Consider the following 20,898-nt stretch of genomic DNA (forward strand, 5'->3'; position numbering starts at 1 on the left):
TATCCTGGAGCGCAAAAAAGAATTCGACGCAAGGATGAAGGACTTTTTAATCCTGACAAAACACTGGTTGTCGAGATAACCGAGGAAGAGGACTACGACGTCGAAGGACAGTCGGGAAGCCCTACTACGAGGAGGGGGGGATGACGACCAGAGGACAATCCTGGGCTCTGCATCCTCGGAGACACAAGACATAGAGTGGCTAGACCTCGACACCGAGAGTCCGGAGGATAACGTGGACACGTATCCTTCAAGACCCTCGCCGCCTGATGACATTGGGGTTTACAACACAGTCATCAGAAACGCAGCAACACCTTTCGGGGTAAAACTCAACGAGGAAAAGCAAAAGGCAGATTTCCTCCTAGAAACACTGCTCCCAACACAAACTAGGAGCCAGTACCTGCCGATGCTTGACAGCGTCAAGGCACAGGGGAGAGAGGCTTTCAAGGAGCCTGCAACTTGCAAAACCATCACACCCAGGACGGAGAAGAAGTACAAACATTCCTCCAAGGACCCGCCCTACATTCAGGGATCAGTCATGGCGGACTCCATCATTACAGCTATGGCAAGAAAGAGGGCTAACGTGCCAACAACGTCAGGGCCACCCCCAGACAAGGAAAGCAGAAGGATGGACCTGACGGGGAGAAAGATCGAACGGAATGCCGCAATGCACCGGCGCATGGCAAATTCCAACACATTGCTCAACAGGCACCAGTACCAGATCTTAGACGAACTGGGCCAGTTACTCAAACACCTCCCTGAAGAACACCAGCAAAGGGCTGCGCATCTTGTGGAAGAGGGGAAAAATGTGGCAAATTCTTGCCTCAAAACTGCCTTGGACGGGGCGGACACGTCCAGCAGACTCATGATGATGGGCATCACGGAAAGAAGGCAAGCCTGGCTCAGGATTTCGGGCTTCAAGCCGGAAGTGCAACACAGCATCCTGAACACCCCGTTCAACGGAGAGACACTGTTTGGTGCTCCAGTGGATGAGAAGCTCACCCAACTGAAGAAAGATAACGAGACTGCAAGATCCATGGGGGCCTTGCAATTCAGAGGGACAAAGAGGGGCAGCCCGTCACGAAGACCTAACGGGAGGGGAGGAAACCAGCCAGGAACATCGCACCAGGCGTTCCAGCAGTCCCACTAGTCCGACACCCAGACACAGCAAGGGCAACAAAAACAACCCTGGCAGTACCAACAAAGAGGCCAGTCCTTTTCACGGGAGAGGGAATGGACGTGGACAAAATAGAAGAGGGGGTCAACAACCCGCCTCTAAGTGACTTTGTCACGCAACAAGTGCCCACCCATGCAAAAACTCCCAGGGTGGAGCACGGATACAACTACAAGGGGGTACACGAGCTAAACATCTGCGAACATGTAACACCGGTGGGAGGAAGAATAAACCGTTTCTTTCAGGAGTGGAAGAAAATAACCACAGAGAAGTGGGTACTCAACATCATACAGTTCGGGTACTGCATAGAGTTGGAAAGGAGACCACCAAACAAAAAAAACGAAAAGAAGGGCACTAGCAAGGAAAGAGCTAGAACTACTTCTAGAGGAAGCAAAAGAACTCCTGCAAAAACAGGCTATCGAACCAGTACCTTACAAAGAAAGGAACAGGGGAGTGTACTCAACCTACTTCCCAGTTCCAAAGGTAGATGAGACAATGAGACCCATCCTGGACCTATAATAGGGGGGATTGCTTTTCCCTTGAGTTTAGGCTCATTGAGTTCCCAACTGCATGAGATTATCCCAGGTGATGAGTTGGCATTCAGTTACCAAATATACACGTCATTGCAAGGGGTAATAAACATGATACAAACCCATAGGAGTAGAAACAATCCACGGTTATTTTACAATTTCTGGAGGAAGCTAGTCTTACACTCCAAGTGTGGATAAGGAATGGAGTAAGCAGTGAAAACAGCCAATCCCACAAATAACAGAAGGGGTCTTAGAGGTAAGGAGCACACAAGAGGGCAAAAGAGTCTGGAAGGAAAGAAGAGCAGCGTGAGAAATGTGGGGGTGAAACATTAGGAGGCATTTTCGAGGAGGAGGAAAGACGCTTGGTATGACGGTGGGGGAAGGCATATGATGCTACTCTGCACTGAGGAAAGAAAAGAGAAAGGGTATAGAGAGGAATCTCTTCTCAAAAACAGCAAGATTCATCAGGTCTTGGATTTCAAAGTTAGTGACTGAAACCTCAAGGACCTAGATTAAAAAAGCAAGAAACTCAATGGGCTCTGTATTCACCGAATCGGTAGTCCTGGAAAAGACATAAATTCACTATCACAGGTAGACAATCTCTGGCTAAGAATCAAAAATATTTTTCTCTATGAACAACTTGAGCATTGATTTTATGGGTGTTCTCCTGTCCTCTTAATAGTGAGTTTCAATTTGTGTTGCAGTGTTTAATGGTTTATTATAAAGATGCAACAAATGTAGGCAGATTACACCCCTCCCATACAGAATAATGCTCCCAGGCCCTACACTAATTGATGCACCCCTGCACTGATTAATGCACAAGCACTCCAGTAAACAACTGTAAATCAATCTTACTGGTTACCTGTCTCTCATACAAGCAAGCTTTTCTAATGCTATTTTACATTTTGTCTATTGCAGGTTTCAGCCACTGACCCTGATCGAGAAGCTGACCAGAATGCTCTGCGATACTCCCTCCATGGTCAAGGAGCCAACAGCGAGTTCATCATCGACGAGTTCACTGGGAACATATATGTCCAAAAGAAGCTGGATCGTGAAAAGCGAGCAATATGGCGCTTCCTTGTTCTAGCCACTGATGAGGATGGCGAGGGTTTAACTGGTTTCTCAGATGTCATTATTGAAGTGAGAGACGTGAACGATAACCCACCCATTTTCCTTTGTATTTCTGATGGTTGCTTCATGGGATCTGTCCCAGAAAATTCCCCAGCTGACACCACTGTCATGGAAATGACAGCTGCTGACCTTGATGACCCAAAAACTGGAAAGAACGCCGTTCTAACCTATAGAATAATTCAAAATGTCCGCAACGAGATTAACCTAAACCTGTTTTCAATAAACCCAACTACTGGTGCCATCTTCACAGTGCTGGGGTCTTTGGATCGAGAGAAGCATGATAAGTACCTGGTGGTGGTAGAAGCCAGTGATGGAGGGGGCCTTACCGGAACTGGGACGGCCACCATCTTGGTATCAGATGTCAATGACCATGCCCCTACCTTCACCCAAAAATATTATACTGCATTTATTCCAGAAAGCGCTGGAATCAACAGTGAGGTTACTGTGCTGTCTGCCAGTGATCGCGATGAAGGCGAAAATGCCATGATGACTTTTAGCATTGTGAGCGGTGATGAGGATCGCAGGTTCTTCATGGAAACAGATAAGCTCCACAAGCGGGGCATTGTCCGGTTAAGGAAAAGAGTAGATTATGAAAAGCCTTATGAAAGAGCATTTAATTTAACAGTCAAAGTGGAAGACTTGGATTTTTTCAACTTGGCTTATTGTGCGATTAATGTGGAAGATGCCAATGATCATGCACCAGTGTTTGCCCCTCCGTTTTATGAAGTGGCTTCTCTGCCTGAAGATGTGGCGCTTGGGACCACAGTCGTTCACCTTTCTGCTGTGGACCTGGACTCTGGACTCAATGGTATGTTCTCCTACCATATACTTAATGAGACAGACCCTGCAGGACAGTTCGCCATAGATAGTGAAGGCTTTGTTGTAGTTGTAAAATCCCTGGATCGTGAGGATGTGGCCCAACACCGCCTTGTCGTTCTAGCAACTGACAAGGGTCAACCAGCACTGACGGGAAGCGCCACCATTTTTGTGACCCTGCAGGATATTAATGATAATGGACCAGTATTCGAGGCCCAGTACAGACCAGTGGTCTGGGAGAATACTGCATCGCCACATGTCGTGCACATGAATGAAACATCTGCTTTGATGCATGCCACTGATAAAGACAGTGCAGCCAATGGAGCCCCATTTTCTTTCTTACTGAGTGGCTTGGGAAACAGCAGCTATTTCAGCCTGAGGGACTATGGCAATGGAAGTGCTGTGCTGATGGCTTTACGGACCTTCGATAGGGAGGAGTATAAAGCCTTTTACCTTCCCATCGTTATTACCGACAGTGGGGATCCTCCTATGAGCTCCACCAACACCTTGATGATTACTATCGGAGACCGGAATGACCATCCGCATTCTGCTGGGCATCTGGAATGTACCATCTACTGCTATGAGGGTAACGTATTCTGTGACCATTCACACTGCTTCATGTGGAGGGGGCTGGTAGTATAGTTATTGAGAGCTCTGTTATTTGTTTTTTTCTGAATTCGTTCCTTTGCTGCAGGCAGCAGCAGAATGGGTTTCCCTGTAGCAGTTTTTATGGTGTCAAGTAAAAAGTATTGCATTTTTTTTTTATATTTTAGTTTACATATGTATTCGGCATGTGTAAAAAAGGAGTGATGTGTGCCTCAATGCACTTTCTAGCATAAGTCCATAAAGTACAATTAGTGCTTGTATGTATATTCATGTAGCTCAAACCTCGCTGGACAGCCAAGGGATGCTATAGAGTAATTGGGATTTAGAAGACACGATGCAAGATTGTTCACAACAGTTGTAGATTTACAAGGATTTAGACATTTAAAATACATATCACACATTTGAAACTGCATTAAATTTCACACATTTACAATTTTAGGCACATGGAATTAAGTGATTTTCTCAGAAGCTCCCAATGTTGCCAAAGAAAAGATTAAAACTCAGTTTAAAATGCAGCAGGTTGGCACCAGACCTCACCTCTACCTCCTAAATTATCACATGCACAGATTGAAAAGGCTGTGATTACATAACTGTAATTGCATTACTCGAAGTCCTTCTCTCGCTGTGATAAATCACTGATTTAGGCTTCTGTTCCTCCCTTCACAGCTTCCTCCAAGGATAAAAGCCCCCTTCCCCCTCCCTACTTCCTGTTACATGCCAAGCCCATGATATCACACAGTTGGACTGGTTGAGAGGGCAGTTGGGAGAGGCTGATTCATCTCAGAGAGAGCACTCAGAGTAATTATATTACCAGTAATAAATCGCAGCATTACCTCCTCGTCCCTCTCGGCATGATGAACACTGATTGAGATGTGCCCAAGCCACAAAAACGGACCAGGACAACTGTACAGTAAATGCATACACCAAAAATAACTGGTACAACACAGATGCCAACACCTTGTAACCAAATAGATCCAGAACCTCTGGACCCTGGACAACCCAAAAATGGTTAACAAAAGTAGAAGGAAACACCCAAGTAGCAGCCCAACAATCTTCTTGCAAAGATGCCCCTTGCACCTCAGCAACCAAAGCGGATATGGCCCTCATAGGCCTCCCCTAGATCCTCAGAGGAGATGACAAACCAAACTGCTTGTATGCCAGAAGAATCACAGATCTGATCCACCTACTTAAGGTCTGAGTAGAAGGCTTACCCCCCTTACCGGCGGGACCATATTTCACAAACAAAGCTGGGGAAAACCGAAACTCCTTCGCCCGGTCCAGGTAGATCTAATCAGCTCTCCGAACATCAAGAGAATAAAGTGATACCTCCATTGGAGACTGAGGATCTGGAAAAAACCTAGGAAGAATCAGTTCCTGTTGTAGATGAAACATAAACTTCAACTTTGGGACAAACCCAGGAGCCAACCGAAGGACAGTGTGTCACCAAAGACACAAAAAAAGAGGTAGAAAAAACAGAAAACCCAACTACCCATGGCGGCAAGTAGAAGTAACAGTCACCAAGAAGAACACTTTCAGAGTCAGAAGTCGGAGCACCACAGAAGACAAAGGCTCAACTACAAATCCCAGGTGGGACACACAACCTGCGGAACAGAACGGAGATTTAAAAACCCCTTAAAAATCCTGGATACCAGCCCCTGATCGGTCACCAGACCACCCTAGGGGGACCAAAAAGCCTAAACAGCTGCACATTGAACCTTAAGAGTTGGAGGACTAAAGCCCAGCTGAAACCCATCCTGAAGAAGTTCAAAGACCTGAAGGAGATAAACAGAAAGAGGAAGAAAGTGCTTTCAATCATTCCAATGTTGAAAAGTCTTCCAAAGCTGGGCATACAAAGACCTGGTGCATAACCTCCTGGAAGCCTGCACATAAGAGGAGACAGAGGCAGAAAGACCCTACAACATCAATCTCCAAGCCATCAGCTAGATTTACGCCTAAACCTTGACCTGGAGAACCCAAACATCTGGTGGGAAAAGACCAGGGGAAGTTGCCAATCCCGACCCACCTTCTCGCCATCAGAAAAGGAAACCTGATACAGTGGGCCATTCCGGAGCCACCAGAATGTCCTGAGCAGAGACGTTTTAAGACATGGGCAAAGTGGGCTCTGACACAGGGCCCCAGCCTTTCAGGGGGTCTCCTGAAAGATCCAGCTCTGTTCTGCAGAGAATCTTGCCTTCATGACCTTGAATAATTTTTAAACAGATTGTTGTAAATAGTGGCTTGCTATAATTCATTTTTAATGTGTAAGAGTCTATTACATTTTGCTGAAAACATGTGTTTAAATTTCATGTAACATTCATATAAAAAGTTTATTTGAGATCAATACAGGACCTCACACATGAGAAATGGGAGGGTGTGACAGAGATTATTTGCAGTAATATTAGGGAGCTGCTGTTGTGTTACATACTGAAAACATACATCACTATCCCTTAAGATCAGATGTACACACATTTAGAATTTGACCAAAGAAGGCATGAAAGAGCTGAGACTGGATCAGAAAATCATACCTGGTCTGAACAGGGACCCCAAAATACATTTGGCCCATGCCCCCCAAAATCCTTAAAACATCCCTGGTCCTGAGCCCTCTCCAAGGACACTTCAGGGCATCCACTCCTTAAGAACAACTCCTTCCATGCTCCGGAAAAAAACAAGGAAGAAGGGCATTCCTAAGTCTCGCAAAAAGATCCACCCGGGGGCGACCCCATAGCTTACTCACCAGCAGGTGAGAAAAATGAAGGAGGGCTAGAAGAATCGTCTCCAGTTCTTTCCAGTTGGTAGACCGAAAACTCTTCCACCCACAGGCTGTGGATCTGACGAACTGCCATAGTCAGGACTGCTGACTCGAAAGCCCATTTTTAACAGAAACATCCTGCTGCTTTCCTCTCCTAGGGTGAAATCTCTTACTCTAGGATGAATAGGAGCGGGTTTCCCTGAAATCCATCCAATCCCAATGCTTAGCTGATTTACCAGAAGATGCCCTATTTGACCATGTATGTTTCTTGTCTTTAAAGGATTTCCCAATAAGACGTTCCAAACGCTCGCCAAACAAGCTGCCACCCTCAAAAGGCAGTCACAGAAAAGAAGACCTCTCAGCACGATCAGCCTTCCAATCCTACAACGAGAGGTTCCGTCTGGCCGTGATAGTAGGCAAAGATGCCACAGAAGTAGCATTGATCCCGTTTTCTGACACATCTGCTTGGAACTTTGCCTGTTGTTCCATATGCATGAGGACATCAGCCACATGACAAACTTCCTGCATGGCTTCTGCCAGAACCTTAAAATCCTACACCAAGGACTGTGCACTCAAAGCCCCAGAAGACGCTGCCCTGATAACCAGATTAGAGGCAGTGGAAGACTAATAAAGATCTACATTCCCCTTGTGAACAACATGATCTGAGGGAAAACAGTCATCCGGGTTCGACAAGGATCTGCCAATGAGTGGGCCAGAATGGAGTCCACGTTAACAGCATGGGACAACACCCATCCTCCAAGACATAATATTTCTGGAGAAAATGTGGAATTTGACTATGTTCAACCTCTTCCCATTATCGGGAGATGGACTCCTTAATCTTGGGGAGTATGGGTAAATTCAGGGCTGCAGGCTTAGCAAATTGGGGAAGAGAACCTCAGCAGCCCCTTCCGCCGGAGGCAGCGCCATGCCTAGATTGTCTCTGATATGTGACAAAATATCAGCTAGTTCCTCTCTGGATATACCTTTTCCTCCAGTCTCAACACCTTTCAGGTCTTTAGTCTGTAGAAGAAGTCAAATCTGGGCCATCCTCCAACAGGGCAAGGTACGCTTAGCCTCATGTTTGGGAGCTAAAGCCTTAGGGGCCGCCGCATTAATCATAGCCTGGACCTCCATTGCCAACAGCGAAACAGGAGCCGCAGCAGAGTTACCACCTGAACCCCTCACCAGCATATCTTGCCTATTATCTCCCTCCTCAGAAGAAGAAGGAGACTATGACCTCCATTGTTTAGCAGCTCTTTTCTCCACAGTAACACACACAGGGATCTTACCCATAAAAAAGACCTGTATAAATAGCTCAAAAAGTGATTCTGTTGGACAGAATTTCCCTCCAAGAAAGCTGAACCTGTAATTTTAATACAAAAAACTCACAGCCAGTCAAAAGAGATCTGAAAAAACAGATACCAAAAGGGAACAACCCTACAATCTAGAAATGCAATTCATGCACAGCAGGCTTTCAGAGCTTTACAGGAAGCACCGTTGCTGGTTGCTGAGGAGTCACTCATCTCCCCAGCAACCAGGCACGTCCCTTCTGCAGGCTAGAGGGAGGCATTGCACTCCTGTATCCAGCTGAGAAGGGTGAAAAGGGGAGATGTGCACACTCCAGCCTGCTGAACTGCAGGCAGGTGAGCCACACAAGTCTGCTCCCATTTAGGAGGAACCAAACTGCCCCAGCCGGCCCTGTACTCACACGTATGCTGGCCTCCCGCTGCACCTGATGGACTGTAGAACTCAGAGGCCGCTGTACACCATGAGGCTGCTTGACAGGGCCAGGCAACCCCCATCCCGCTTGCACCACGTGGCAGTAAAGGGGCAGAGAATGCTCTGGCACAAGCTCACCGCGCCTGCCCAAGAGTCATGACACAAAAAAAGGAACCAAAAGCAAGGGGGGGGGCTTTTATACTTTGGAAAAATTTGTGAAGGGAGGCATAGGGGCCTTGTTAGAAATTGGGTCTCTAGTTGGCAGAGGTATGGACCCTATCCAAATAGGCACCACAACCCTAGTCAGGTTAAGCTAGATAAACAACAAAAATGTGATCACATTCTGTTAGCTTGGCACAGAGCAGTCAGGCTTATCTAAAGAGCAATATGTAAAGTATTTGTGCAAAATACACACACAGTAACACAATGAAAACACCACAAAAATACTCCACACAGGTTTAGAAAGATAGAAGGTACATGTATGAATAATACAAGACCAACACAAAAAAAATCCAATAAGTATAACCAGAGTTATACATTTTTAAAGAATAAATCGAAAAGTAGTGCTTAGAAGCCAATAGTGCTAAGGGGTTACTTGAGGTTGCACTGGACCAGGGGAAATCCACAGTTCAGGCGACCTTGATGTAGTGCATGCCAGCTACCGGACCGATGCAAGGCCTGCTGAAAAAGTACCTTGGATGGAGCAAGCGTTGGCGCTGAAGTCTCAATATGTCAGTCTCGTTTTACTTGGCCGGGTCAATGTGTTGATGTCGTGCCTTGGAGTCAGGTCCTGCATCGTCATCGAACCCTTTACGATGCAGGCACTGCGTCATCATCGAACCTCGCAGTCAGGTCCTGCATCGTCGTCGAGCCACGCAGGGATGTTCTCGGATTGGCACAACATCTGCATCGAAGGACACTGCATCGGTTCCGATCGGCGCAAAGTCGTCACTGCATGGATTTTGAAGCAAAACAGCTCTAGAACATACTTCTGAGGCCCAGGACTTGATTGGCACCTCAGGCAAGAGAGGACTCACAGATGGCAAAGTCCAGCCGCAGCAGTGTTGCAGGAAGTATTTGAAAGCCCTGAGGCTTGAGAACAGGGGGCAATCCAGCAAGCCCTTGGATTAATTCTGGGTTCAAGTGAGATGGGACCAGTCCTTGTCATCAGCCAAGCACAGATCAGCAGGCAGCAAGGCAGCGCAGCAAAGCAGAGAAGCAGTTGCTTCAGAACAGTCAGTCAAGAAGAGTGGCAATCCTTGTAGCACAGCAGTCTTTACTCTTGGCAGAGTTCTTCACAAGTCCAGTAATGCACTGTTTTGGTAGAGTCGGAGCCCCAGTACTTATACCCAAATGTGCCTTTGAAGTGGGGGCTGACTTCAAAGCAGGCCCTTGAAGCGTGTAGGTCTCCTTTCATCTCAGCTCTGTCTGCCAGGCTATCTGTGAGGGGTAATCAGCCCCTTGTGTGAGAATAAGACATTGTCTATTCAGATGTGTCAATTCCCCAGGAAGAGCTATCCGAATGTAAATGAATGCAGATGAGTTCTCTGTCACACACACCCTTCCGGTGTTTGTGACTGTCTAGAGGTAATGCAGAAAGTGTAGGTATCACCCATCCCAGACTTGTACTGGAGAAAGGATGCAAGGCACACAGAGCAGTAAGAGCAGAGAAATGTCCACTTTCTAAACGTGGCATTTCTAAAACAGAAATGTTAAATCCAACTTTACCAGTAAAGAGGATTTATCATTATCATCCCAAAGATATGAAACATGATGCAGCTACTCCTTTCATATCAGGAATTACATCTTAATAGTACTTTAAGGAATTCCCAGTGTTAACCAATGAGAGGAGTAGGCTTCCCAGTAGTGAAAACTGAATTTAGCTGTTTTTCATTACCAGGACATGTAAAACTTAAAAGTACATGTCCTACCTTTTAACTACTTCACCCTGCCCTTAGGGCTGCCTACGGCCTACCTCATGGGTGACTTATGTGTAATGAATGGGAAGTTTAAGGCTTGGCAAATGATTTTAAATATCAAGTCAAAGTGGCAGCAAACTGCACACACAGGCCTTGCAATGGCAGACCTGAGGCAGGCTTGAAAAGCTACTTGTGTGGGTGGCACAACCAGTGCTGTAAGCACCATTCTAGCTTTTAGATTACAGGCCCTATGTATATGGTATACAACTTTACAAGGGACTTATAAGTAAACTAAATATGTCAATCCGGTATTCATCAATGTCACCATGTTTAGGGAGAAGCATATGCACTTCAGCCCTGGGTAGCAGTGGTAAAGTGCTCAGACTCCTAACGCCAACATAAAGATACAGCAAAAAGTAGAGGTAAACAGGCTTAAGGTTGGGGGAGACCACCCTAAGTATGACAGGTCTAACAGGCCTCAATCAGTGATTCATCATGGCCAGAGGGCTGAGGAGGTAATGGAATTCATATCACATCTTTCACCATGCTCCCCGAAGAGTTCACGCTGAGTACCAAAATCTGTCCAATAACTAATTATTTATGTTTCCGCTGCATGCCGACCTCTCACTGTTCAACAGTGCATGACACCAACACATGTGCGCCGATATTACTCACTTTGCTGAAAAAACATGGTTGACAAACAGGAGCAGGTGCGAACTGATTGTTAAAATGCAAGGTAAGGATTTTTTTTTTTTTAAAGAGGAACAAAAATAATTAACAAGTTTCCCGGTCCGTGTCTCAAAATCAAACTGTCCGGAAACGTTGCAGGCATTGCACCTTCAGCTCGTCGTGTATGCCTGTATGCCTGATTCACATATCTAATCTAGTAAATTTTTAGGCAGATGTGTGCCGCTGTCTGTCCGATACCTTTGAATGAGTAAGAAATTGGGGCCATATTATCAAGACAGGGCGATATATTATCGCAGCTTTTATCGGCAGGAAACTGCCGCTAAAGCGGCTATAATGGGCTTGATAACATGCCCTTGTGAATTCCCATAGAAGCCCAGGTTCTGGTGTTAACCTGGGCTTCCATGGGAATTTACAAGGTCATATCATCAAGCCCATTATCACCGCTTTAGCGGCAGTTTCCTGCCGATAAAAGCGGCGATAATGTATCGCCTGTCTTGATAATATGGCCCTTTATTTACCCTTTAAAGCACGAATCGTTACAGTGAAATTGCTTGCGTACTACTGCCACCTAGTGCTCTGTTCGAAAAGTGCACTACGTTGTTTACTGTGAGTATAGGCAAATGTGGGCATCGATTTTGCGATTCAAATAATCTGCAGAAATACCCAACAAGCGAAGACATATTTATTTATTTATTTATTTATTTATTTATTTATTTATTTATGTATTCAGTAATTTAAACACATGAGAAAGAGCTCTCCTGTTTCCCAGTTCCATTGGTAAGTAGCTCATCCAGTCCAGGAATTTTCTTTAAATTACAGGACTTGTATTTATGGATTATATAACGGGTTAAACAGGACAACAAATGCCAGCATGCAAAGATACAACTTGGAATTAATAAGCTGTTTACTTATTGAACTGGGTGATTCGAGAGCAGTGTTTTAGAGTGTTTATTATTAATGATACCTTTGGGTTTCAACAATTAGTTTGTTTGTGGAGAATGGAACCCTCTCTGTTCAAGAGCTCGAGAAAGCTCATTCACACGAATAGATCAGCATCCAGTTTAAACTGGTGCATATTTTTGGACAAGTACAAAGCCAGGAACTCACCACGGTAAAGACTGGAGGACAGAAGCAGAAATATAGGCTGTCATATGGATATATACCTGGGTGACATAAAGGAAATTACCAAAGCCAAGTACTCTGGAGAGGAGGAGGCTGCAGTGATGATCCACTGTCTGAGCCTCAGCCACAGATACTCCCAGTGAAGGAGCTCTACAGTACATACACCAACAAGCATTGGCATAGCCAATAGGCTGGGCTTGGCAAGTGTTTATTTACTTACATTTTTACCAATTTCTTTTTGCATAGGTTTGAAAAATATGTAAGAATAAAGAACTGGCTCAGTAGCCCTGCACTGTAATCCACCCCTTTTCAGGCGGCTTTGCACAAGCGATCAGGCAAAATGCAATTGCGCACTTGCGATCAGTGCTAGACGCGGGGCAGACCGCGACGCTCCTATTGTTAGATCTGAGCGCCGCGTTCGACACGGTGTCTCATGACATTTTATTGCGGCGTCTGGAGGAAGTGGGGATTGTCGGGAAGGCCCTGAAGTGGTTCCGCTCATTCCTCTCGGACCGGTCTTTTAAAGTAGCCATTCCACCTGGCCAGTCCTCGTACCATTCTCTGGAACTGGGAGTCCCGCAGGGCTCTGCCCTCAGCCCCACATTATTCAACTTATATGTGAAACCGCTGGCTACTGTCGTCAGGCAATATGGCCTTACGATGACATCGTATGCCGACGACACGCAGCTGGCGGTGACACTCAGTGGGGACCCTGAGGTGACTGCGCCCAGATTCCGGGCAGGACTGATAGCTGTGGCTAGCTGGATGCGCAACAACTGCTTACAGCTTAATGCTAAAAAGACCGAGGTCCTGATTGTGGGGAAGCAGGCGGAACTCTGGGGAGACCAGTGGTGGCCTCTCGAACTGGGGGCGATGCCTATTCCCGTGGACGAAGTCAAAAATCTGGGGGTATGGCTGGATTCTAACCTTTCTTTTGCCAGCCATACAAAGAAGACAGCAGCCACCTGCTATGGCATTCTGCGAGGACTTAGACCAGTTCTCAAATTTTTCGACCCTCCCACACGTCAACTGGTCGTTCAGGCCTCTATCCTCTCACGGATAGACTACGGGAGTGCCTTGCTCCTCGGAGTCAATCAGGCTGAGGCGACTAGGCTCCAGAGGGTGCAGAATGCTGCTGCACGAGCCATTGTAGGTCTCCCGAGACGATGTTCTGTCTCTCCTGTATTGGCCTCTCTGCACTGGCTTCCGGTCAGACAGAGAATCAAATTCAAGGTTCTCTGTCTGGCATTTAAGATCTTAAAGCTTTCTTCTCCTCCGGCCTTGACAGGCCTCATTTCTTCTTATGTCCCCACGCGATCCCTCAGATCCGAAGCCCAGTATCTGGCGAACAAGCCTAGGTTCAGGCTTAGCAGGATGGGAGGACGTTCCTTCCGCGTGCTGGCGGCAGATTTATGGAATTCCCTTCCTGTTCACATTCGGGCCCTCAACAGCTTGACCCTTTTTAGAAGGGCCATCAAAACCCACTTGTTCATTTCTGTAGGCTAATATCCCCCTTCGTCAGCTCTGATCTGTTGTGTTGTTGCATATGATCAGGCGCCAGGACGCCCCTTCGCTGGGGCAGCTGTTGCGCCTAATAAATGTTATTAACATAACATAACACTGCACGCCAGCGGATGAAGGGAGCTGGCCCATGGCCCTTAAATCACACACAAACAGACCAGTGTATGTTGTCTTTAGGCCAGCTCTAAAAATAGTCACTGCTCTGGCCTGTCTGATAGTCACCATCCATACAAAATAGTCCTCAATGCCTCACAAAAGGTAGCCATAGAGGAGAAACAGGCAGCGGGCCAAAGGAAACCCTAGAGGAACAGACAGTTGGCTACCAAGGTATCCAATTAGGCATCTCGAGGCAAAATAGGAAGAAACTGAATCAATTAGCACTGATTACTGCACCAAAAACATAAGGACATTTACACAACTAATTGCAGATCGTGAACAAGCAATCAAAGGCTGTAAAGTCTACAACATATTTCCATGACATGATATCTGCAAGACAACTACTGCATAGGTTTGCAAATCACAATTTTAGTGGCACATTTGTACAAGATTGCATTAATAGGTGGAGCAAGCAACAGTGATGAACTTCTAATCAATGCTCCCTCCTCAAACCCGCCACCTGAATAAATATTAATTGCTTCCCTGTCCAAAGCAAAGAAAGCTATAGCGATTGATATGGCAAAAGACTACAGTTACTGACCAGTTGCTATAGTTATATAGATTGAAGACATTAAAGCTTCATATACGACCCTGCCTACATCCGGGGGGGGGGGGGGGGGCGAGGGGGTGTTATTATCCAGTTATCTTCCAGCACGTGATCCCAGGTAACATAAGGCACAACAAAACAATTTAAAGATGAAAGATGACACAGTTTGTTGGGAACCGTGGACCACTAGTCGAAATGAGACAGGCTCATTACAGAAAAAGTTCAGTGTTTGAAACTAACACTAAAAATATTTTAATAGTAAGTCGCATTTTTGTTACCAACTACTAGACAACAAAAGTATGCAGAGCACGTGAATATTTAGACCCAGATTTACAAAGATGTTGCGTTGGCTTGCCTCACTTTTTGATGCAGCCACAACTCAAAATCCTTTTTGGGTATTTACAAAGCATGCACATGTTCGTATGTGTGGTATTGTAATAAAAAGTAATACAACACAACACATTGCGCTGCTGCGCAATACGTTGCATCAGGTATGGCATTCCATGGCTGGTGCATGGGGGTTTTAATGCATCCACCCATGGATTTTGATGCAAACCCACATTTACAAAGAGATGTAGACATGGGTTTGCACCAAAATGTTGCGCCTGCCTGAACCTAACTAGAAGAACAATCCTTATCTTTATCGTTATATGAGGCGCTCATACACTGCCTGGGAGCCTGTGGCTTTTCTCCAACCCAGCTGTAAACACAGCTGAGGTGCAGAAATAGAAGTGTGCATGTCTGTTAGCCGGCCTAAGATGGCCGGTCAAACTTACATGCACACTTCTAAGTGACTACCACTCCTGCCTGTTTGGCCCGGCCCGCACGCACCATCAGCCAGAGCCCCTCACAGAAAAATTAAATTATAATATTGTTTTAATGTCATTTTCTTTTTCTGCGACTGACTCTGACGAGTGGGGTGACGCTCCTCCACCCTGCTCCTGAGCGCAGGAATGAGGCATGCAATAAGATAAGCAGTTATGGAGTTACTTTTACTCATAAGAGTAGAGCTACTTAGTGGGGAACTATAGAGAACTAAGCCAAAGCTAACTTCAAAGGCTGCCCATCTTCTCAAGTTGGAGAGACTGTCATACCCCTACCACTTACTTAAGAAGCACCCACAGGTGCCAGCCCTGGTGGTCTCATCACCAATGAACATCCCTGTTGAGTGATCAAGAAGATGAAAATGAGTAGTCCCTCCATCATCCCCTTTCAGAACATAAACCGAGGTCCGAATGAGAGTTATCAAGTACAAAGGACCCACAATATATACTTACCTGTTTATTGTGAAATTAGCAAAGATGCACTGCTGCCAGCGTGGTCTGGTGTTCTTATGCTAGCAGAGGGCTTTTACAACCAGAGGCAGCGTAGGTCAGCACTTAATTGTATTATTTTGGTACTTAATATACTACTGATCGTCATAAAAAAATAACGAAAGTTTAGAAACATGGAACTAATAAACAAATTTGAAAAATGTTGCGCAGAAAATAATTTAACTGCTGGAGTCCACTTGGGTAGGATGGTATCATTTTCGATTTTTTTTAAAGCTACAGTTGACAGGATTAGGCAAAAGGTAGTCTTAAAAAGTTTGGTTTTGCGAAGGCTGTGAGTTTGCCGGCTAGCGCACTCCAAAGTTGCGGACCCATCACACAAAGAAATCACTGTGTGCTTCTGACGACTGAAGAGGTGCAGAGGAATCCGATTTGAAGATGAGGACTATATTCTCCCTGTGACCAATTTTTGCGAATTATCTGTTCCTTTTTTATCAGTTGGCTCTATGGAAGATGCATTGTACTTAAAACTTGATCTTGGTTTTGGCTGGGAGCCACTGGATCACTTTCAGGGCTGGGTAAGAAAGGGCACATCTCTATAAATGTAGGACATCTCGGAGGCTTGGTTTTGGAGTTTTTAGAGTCTTTCAGTCAAGTTCCCTGGCAGGTTTCTGTAAATCACATTTCATCCCACATAGTGGGGGAGATAGAGAGTTCGAAGTGGGATAGCGTAAGTTAAGAAGTGGGATAGCGTAAGTAAAGAAGTGGGATAGCGTAAGTAAAGAAGTGGGATAGCGTAAGTAAAGAAGTGGGATAGCGTAAGTAAAGAAGTGGGATATCGTAAGTAAAGAAGCGGGAAAGCGTAAGTAAAGAAGCGGGATAGCGTAAGTAAAAAAGTGGGATAGCGTAAGTAAAGAAGTGGGATAGCGTAAGTAAAGAAGTGGGATAGCGTAAGTAAAGAAGTGGGAAAGCGTAAGTAAAAAAAAGTGGGATAGCGTAAGTAAAGAAGTGGGATAGCGTAAGTAAAAAAGTGGGATAGCGTAAGTAAAAAGGTGGGATAGCGTAAGTAAAGAAGTGGGATAGGGTAAGTAAAGAAGTGGGATAGCGTAAGTAAAGAAGTGGGATAGCGTAAGTAAAGAAGTGGGATAGCGTAAGTAAAGAAGTGGGATAGCGTAAGTAAAGCAGTGGGATATTGTAAGTAAAGAAGTGGGATAGTGTAAGTAAAAAAGTGGGATAGCGTAAGTAAAGAAGTGGGATAGCGTAAGTAAATAAAGCTATGTTGTGTTTATAATGTTAACACATTTCTGCATCAAGTTGCAATTCAGTTTATGATATTGTTATTGATTTGTACTATTTAATTATGTGTATTAATATTTCATCATTACCATCGTTTTATTGCCATTGTCCTTAGCAATATTACACTGCTGTTATTATTCATATTACATATAGAAAACTGTTGCATAGAAAAAGAATAATTGTCTTCCCAATCTTGCTGATTGTGGTGTCCTGCAACCACAATGTGTATTGATGTGCACTCTTCACTAGCTCTGTCCTGCTGAGATGCATTAAGTGGTAGACCTCGAGATTTCTGGCCATACAGTTGTGCTAAATATTATTAGCCATCATGCCTCCAAAGGGAAGAAAAAGGACAACTATTTTCAAGCACAAATTATCTCAGAACAGCAACTGTGCTGCCAAGGCCTAGACACACACTAAGTAACAGTGTCAATGCCTTGCTCTAAGGCTTAACATCAATCTCTGTTTTTTCAGAGAGGCTATTCTTGAGGATTTGTTTGAATTTAAAAATGGTATTTAGACTATCACCCTCAGTCATGAGATGTTTAGGATTTTAACGTAATCATTTTTTACCAATATATACAGGTGTCCTTCCGACAACTGCCCTTGGGAAAGTTCAGGCACCTGACTTGGATGACTGGGAGCACAAGAGATATCGCTTTGAAGGGAAGCCATCAAGGTAAATTCAGGCTTCAAGAGACGGGGTTACTAGTAAATGATGGGTCTGGCCAATGCAAACATTATAAAAACTATTATCCATGCTCGGTGTGCACAATATGCTTGGCAAATATTCTAATAAATCACAAAAAGTTTACAAAATACTGGAACATGCCTGCTAATAATTCTAACATCAAAGCAGCCCAGCATCAAAGATAAATAAGGAACGAATGTGTTCAATAGACTGGGCTATGGATTATGTAGTGACAAGTGTACATTTAACATTAAATGTCATAAAACTCTTCTTCTGGAAACTCTACATTTGCAGAGTGCTAAAATTCACTCAAATGATAAATAAAATAACCTGATTTAAAGTTGCAAAACAAAAAACTAAAAGTTGACATAAAATCTCAAAGGACGTACAGCGGATCAAAGGGGCACTGCAAGAACTACGTGGGATTTGTTTGGCCAGGAAACAAGTGAACAGACTAGAGTGTTTTCAAACATATATTTCAAAATAAGTATCTTATATAAACTTTCAAGGGTACCTCATTTCAAGGGACCTACAGCTAGATTCATCTAAGGCCTGTTTTGCGAGTCAGTAATAGCGATTATTAAGGAATCGCTATTACAGACTCGCAAAACGGGATTCATGTACAAATCGCAATTTATTTTGCGATTCCTACAGCTTCCTTATTTGCGATTAGCTAATTGCTAATCGCAAATAAGGAATAACTCCCCATTCATTCCTATGGGCCTAAAGGCCCATAGGAATGAATGGGAAGACATATCAATGTGTGAATCGCTATTGGCGATTCGCATTTTGAAATTGCGATTTCAAGGGTGCAGGGGTGTCCAAAGGACACCCTTTTGCACCCCTGAAATGACATTGGACGCTGGTGTTACGCACACACATGTCCCAAGGACATGTGTGTGTGTGTGTAACATACAACTTAGAAAAATGTACTTAAGTGCATTTTTTTAAGTTTCCGCTATTTACCCCGAGGTTTGACTTCGCGGTAAATAGCGGTCCAAAATTGCGAATTCGCATTTTTTAAATGTATCATGAATTGCATTTAAGGAATCTCAAATAGAGATTCCTTAAATGCAATTGCTCGCAAATTTGCGATTTCTATAATAGTGATTTTTGCATTTGGGATGATGAATCCCAAATGCAAAAATTGCGCTCGCAAAGGGCCAGATTCTCAGAATCTGGCCCTTTGCGAGCCGATTTTCGTTTCATGAATCTGGCCGCTAGTGTGGTCTTATAGAGTGCCATGGTTTTGAAAGATTTTTGATATTCTCTTTCAGCTGACTCTTTGGGCTCCAGATCGAACGTTTTTGGAGCAACTGCTCCAAATAATAATTTAACCTGGGATATAGCAGGACATATTAACATTAATAGGATCTAGTTTTTGTCCTAATTTCATCATAAAATATCGAAACATTATGTTACAAGAGATGTGGTCACATGATTTAATTGTATTTGAAGTGCATATAGAAGCAGGGAAGCATTTAGGGAACAATGTATTAACCATGTTAAGAGAATAATGGAAAACAATTAACATTGTTTTACCCTGTATAGTAAGAAAATTATACTGCAATAAGCATAATCAATTGTAATACATGTATACCTAAGTGTTGATAATAAAGAAAACTGTATTTACAGCTAGAACACCCTGATTCCTAATAATCCTATTTAGAACTTTAATTCACATTTAAATGGGATTAAGGGGATGGATCAAAGCCTAACTGAGTTGGGGCACTAAATAGCATACCTAAGGCAAATACAAGTGGAAATCTGAAGTTATTATTACATGCTCAGTTGATTTTCTCTAATGGTTGCATTTTTTATGGTTAGGTCGGTGATATCCTTTTTTGGGTTTCCTGATTGCTCAATTTCAGGGTATGTGTTTGTTAGTGCTGAATTGTATATTTTAATAAAGGCATATAGCGTGCCAGCTCAATGAGATAGTGCTCAAAAGCCTCAGGAAACAGAATTTCAAATCAAGGTAAACAACTGCAGGTAAGAAAGTGCTCGGAAATTAGGTTGACTGAAATACTAGTGTTGAATGATTATATAAAGTTCTAGTTGGTAGAAGCCTTTTCCAAAAGAGAAAGAAACAGACAATCATATGACACAATGAAGATACATTGGTTTGATTTGGAAACTGTAAGAATAAGGAGACATCATTTTAGTCAGTGAAGACATTCTCAAAAGAAAGAGGCAAGTAACTGAAAAAAACAAATACATTGAAATGTAATGAAAAACAGTGTACAAGGGTTTGAGCTCTTAGTTTCAAAAGGCTTGATAGCATAGGACTAGTAATGATAGGGTGGGATACCTATCAATGTACAAAGAGTAACAAATATGCCAGAAGTAGAGTTTGTTCCCAATGAGTGATCATTTCTAAAGTTACATCCATCACCGTTCTTTAGCCCACTCTGCCACCCCAGTTCAGACATGGCTATATGCAAATCAGTCTGACCCTGTGCCTCATGGGAACAGTCCAGCCCAAACCCAAGCCATGTCTTCCCTGGACCGGAAACAAGCTTCCGAGGACAGGTTTCTGGCATTCCAGCCGTCTTCAGCCCGGCTTGCTTGAATCCAGTGGCAAAGTGAGCAAGGGACTCACGTCTGAGCATACCCTGCCACACTTATGGCGGCCAAAAGCGGTACAAAAGGGGGTGGTGATGGACGGAGCATCTGAATCAATCAAACACTCACACCCAGTCAAAAGATCTGTGTTTAATCCATCACCGTTCTTTAGCCCACTCTGCCACCCCAGTTCGGACATGGCTATATGCAAATCAGTCTGACCCTGTGCCTCATGAGAACAGTCCAGCCCGAACTGCCAAGCCATGTCTTCCCTGGACCGGAAACAAGCTTCCGAGGACCGGTTTCTGGCATTCCAGCCCTCTTCTGCCCGGCCTGCTTGAATCCAGTGGCAAAGTGAGCAAGGGACTCACGTCTGAGCATACCCTGCCACACTTATG

At 44.4% G+C, this 20,898-nt stretch overlaps 1 protein-coding gene across 1 annotated transcript in view; it reads left to right on the forward strand.

The window, feature by feature from the left end:
• The window catches only part of LOC147724457 (neural-cadherin-like), a 497,260-nt gene that overhangs the window by 419,820 nt on the left and 56,542 nt on the right, over nt 1–20,898 (forward strand). Inside the window, exons 18-19 of the mRNA XM_086966016.1 lie at nt 2,620–4,234; nt 17,830–17,923. Coding sequence (XP_086822142.1) covers nt 2,620–4,234; nt 17,830–17,923 — 1,709 coding nt within the window. The remainder of the gene's footprint in view (nt 1–2,619; nt 4,235–17,829; nt 17,924–20,898) is intronic.

Source organism: Lissotriton vulgaris, chromosome 4_1 (genome assembly GCF_964263255.1).
Source record: "Lissotriton vulgaris chromosome 4_1, aLisVul1.2, whole genome shotgun sequence".
Lineage (NCBI taxonomy): Eukaryota > Metazoa > Chordata > Amphibia > Caudata > Salamandridae > Lissotriton > Lissotriton vulgaris.